At 53.1% G+C, this 2,848-nt stretch overlaps 1 protein-coding gene across 1 annotated transcript in view; it reads left to right on the top strand.

Annotated features, from left to right (window-relative positions):
• Positions 1–1,910, top strand: part of sema4c (sema domain, immunoglobulin domain (Ig), transmembrane domain (TM) and short cytoplasmic domain, (semaphorin) 4C) — a 63,394-nt gene extending 61,484 nt beyond the window's left edge. Inside the window, exons 14-15 of the mRNA XM_076997918.1 lie at positions 41–135; positions 426–1,910. Coding sequence (XP_076854033.1) covers positions 41–135; positions 426–1,339 — 1,009 coding nt within the window. The 3' untranslated portion in view covers positions 1,340–1,910. The remainder of the gene's footprint in view (positions 1–40; positions 136–425) is intronic.
• Positions 1,911–2,848: the final 938 nt, after the last annotated feature.

Genomic DNA, 2,848 nt, shown 5'->3' on the forward strand with positions numbered 1-2,848 from the left:
GTTTTTAACTCAACATCATCGATGTGTCCATCTCCCACAGATCAATGTCCACACTCACACAGGACCTGATGCTAGAGAGGTTTAACAGAGGCAAAGCCTCAAAGTTTGACAAGCAAGTCTCCATCCCCAGCCCTGGTGAGTCAGACTACTAGTGCCCCCTGGTGGTCACTCACAACTGCCACGTTCTAACAAGGATCTTCCAATGCACTGAACACCTAATCATGTTTTTTGGGATATTATCGCAAAAAAAATGCGGTACTTCATTTACTGGTATATGATTCATCTCACCCATGAAAATGTACATAAAAATGTAAAAATTTAGAGGAATAGTAAAAAGTAATATTGAAGTCTGAAGTCTGAATATTGAAGTCATTCCAGTTCTTAGGAGAGTTTTAGTGTTCAGTGTCGTTTCCCCTTTTCCCCAGAATCCTCCAGGCCGCGTAACGTGACGGTGGTTGTGGGTTCGGACCTGGTCCTCCCCTGCCAGCTGGTGTCCAACCTGGCGCAGCCGTCCTGGGTTCTGAACGAGCGTGAGCTGGTTCTGTCTGCGGGCGGAGCCGGGGCGAGCGGAGCCGGGGCGGGCGGGCCGCGCTTCGACCACGCCCTCCGGGCCCTGGTGGTGCCGCAGGCCGGGCCTCTCCAGGCCGGCCACTACATGTGCTACTCGGAGGAGCAGGGGGTGAAGTTCCAGTCGGAGCACTACCTAGTGGCCGTGGTGGCCAGCGCGCCCGTCTTCATCGAGCCGCGGGCCCCCGACGCCAGCATGGGGCTCTTCTGGGTCCTGGTGATCACGCTGGGTGCCGCCTGCCTCCTGCTGCTCATCGCTGCCCTCTATCTGCGGCGGAGGCTGAAGCTGGCATTGGGTAAAGGAGCGGAGATGAAACCCCTGGAGAGCACGCTGGTTTACCCCATCACGCTGCCCAAGGAGCCACCCACCTTCGTGCCCAGCAAGATGCCCAGCGACGAGGACCGCTTCTGGGAGACCGGCGCCAACTATTACTACTCCGATGGCTCGCTGAAGATCGTGCCGGGCCACGCCATGTGCCCCAACACCAGCTCCTCGTCCCCGAGCGCCATACCGGGCCAGCCCCTACACTCACCCAGCCGCCTCAGCCTGACCAACATCCGTAACTCCGGAACCAACGGCTACGTGCGGCTCAACCTGAGCCTGACCGGGGAGGAGAGGGGCAGCGTGGGGGCGGGGCTAGGGGGCGGCGCCGGGCTGGGCCTGGGCGGGAGGGAGGCCGACTACTCCAGCCCCTTTAAGGAGGAGTTGAGGCGAACCCTGCAGCAGCGCAGTGTGCTGCCGGACGCCAACCCCGAAGAGTCGTCGGTGTAGAGCTGCGGAGAGACCCTGACCTTTAAACTACCTCCCTCCGTTCCTGGAGAAGAATCCTCTCTCTCACACACACACACACGCCATTTAACTCATCCTTTCAGCCGATGATGCCCGGCTTTCCGCTGTGGGGGGGGGGTGTTTGCTTGATTCCTACCAGTGCAGCAGGTTGTTGACCCCCCTCCCCCCCCACTTTAGTAGAAACCTTGTCCTCCGCATTCAGCTCATCCTAACTAAAGCTTTTTTGGATTTTACTGGGTCTGAGGCGGTGGGATGAAAACACAGGTACAGCTTTGGGGCTGGATAACGGACGTAGCTGTCAGTCAGACTGGTGCGACGTGCCACTGGCTGACAGGTGAGAGGTTACACAGGTCTCCTTGTTGTGATTCACCTCAGGGAGCTTCACCTGGGTGAGTTTTAAGACAGGTGATTGGATCTATTTCACCGGTTGTGAACGGAGATGCAGACGGGGCCGAGATTGGACAAATGAAAACTTTCTGCAAGACGACAATCGAGCTTTTCTCTCGGGTGGCAAACCAGAAGAGAGGAATATATGGGAAAGGAATGGGCCGTTGAGGGCATGGGGGGGTGGGGGTGTGGAGGTTGGGAGGGTGGGGGTGTGGAGGTTGGGTGGGTGGGGGGTGCTGACAGGAGCTGTCAATGAAAGCCAGAACAAATGGATACAAATAAAGGAGAATCTGCCAGACTTTCTATACAGCTTCGTTTAAGGTTTTACATTTTGTTTTTTTCTGTTGTCTTTTCAAACTCAAAGCACTAATATATTGTGATGTTGTTTGTAATTTAAAGACCTAAAGATTTTACTTCTCTTCTTTAATACTTGGACTGATACGGTAGGAGACCAGGGACTGTTGAACTGTTGAACTGTGGGTGCAGTGCTCATCTCTGGGGCCCAACACACCTTTAATTCAAACACACCGTGCAACAGTTGTGTGGAATGTCTTAGCAAATCTGCTAAGCCACATTAGAGATGTACATCATGACTGTACTGGATGTATCTGCAAGTGCATTGCTATGTGTGTGTGTGTGTGCGTGCGTGCGTGTGTGTGTGTGTGTGTGTGTGTGTGTGTGTGTGTGTGTGTGTGTGTGTATGTGTGTTTGACTGGGGCCACTAGAATGAGTTGCCAAAGGAAACACCTCCTGAACTCACCAAACTAGGTGAATGGAATTCTGGGAGGTGGAATGGAACTTCATCAGAACATTCTAGAACACACTGCCCTTTATGGCCTAAGAATGAATCGTTCACAAGGAGTTGGACACAAGGAAAATAAGAGGCCTGATTGGGTGCTTGTACAGACCCAAAGGATGTGTCAGTAACCAATCAGAGGCTAAGGTTGATCCAATGCAGGTAAATCTTTTATACAGAAAAACCACACTAAAATAACACTCTCTTTTTATATATAGGGCGTGGGTTATGAAATGACTCGTTATTTCAGCTTGGAACTCGCGCCATGGTGGTTTGTGGTTTCCACGGTTTCGCTGAGTCTGCACTCG

The sequence above is a fragment of the Brachyhypopomus gauderio genome, chromosome 3 (genome assembly GCF_052324685.1).
Source record: "Brachyhypopomus gauderio isolate BG-103 chromosome 3, BGAUD_0.2, whole genome shotgun sequence".
Lineage (NCBI taxonomy): Eukaryota > Metazoa > Chordata > Actinopteri > Gymnotiformes > Hypopomidae > Brachyhypopomus > Brachyhypopomus gauderio.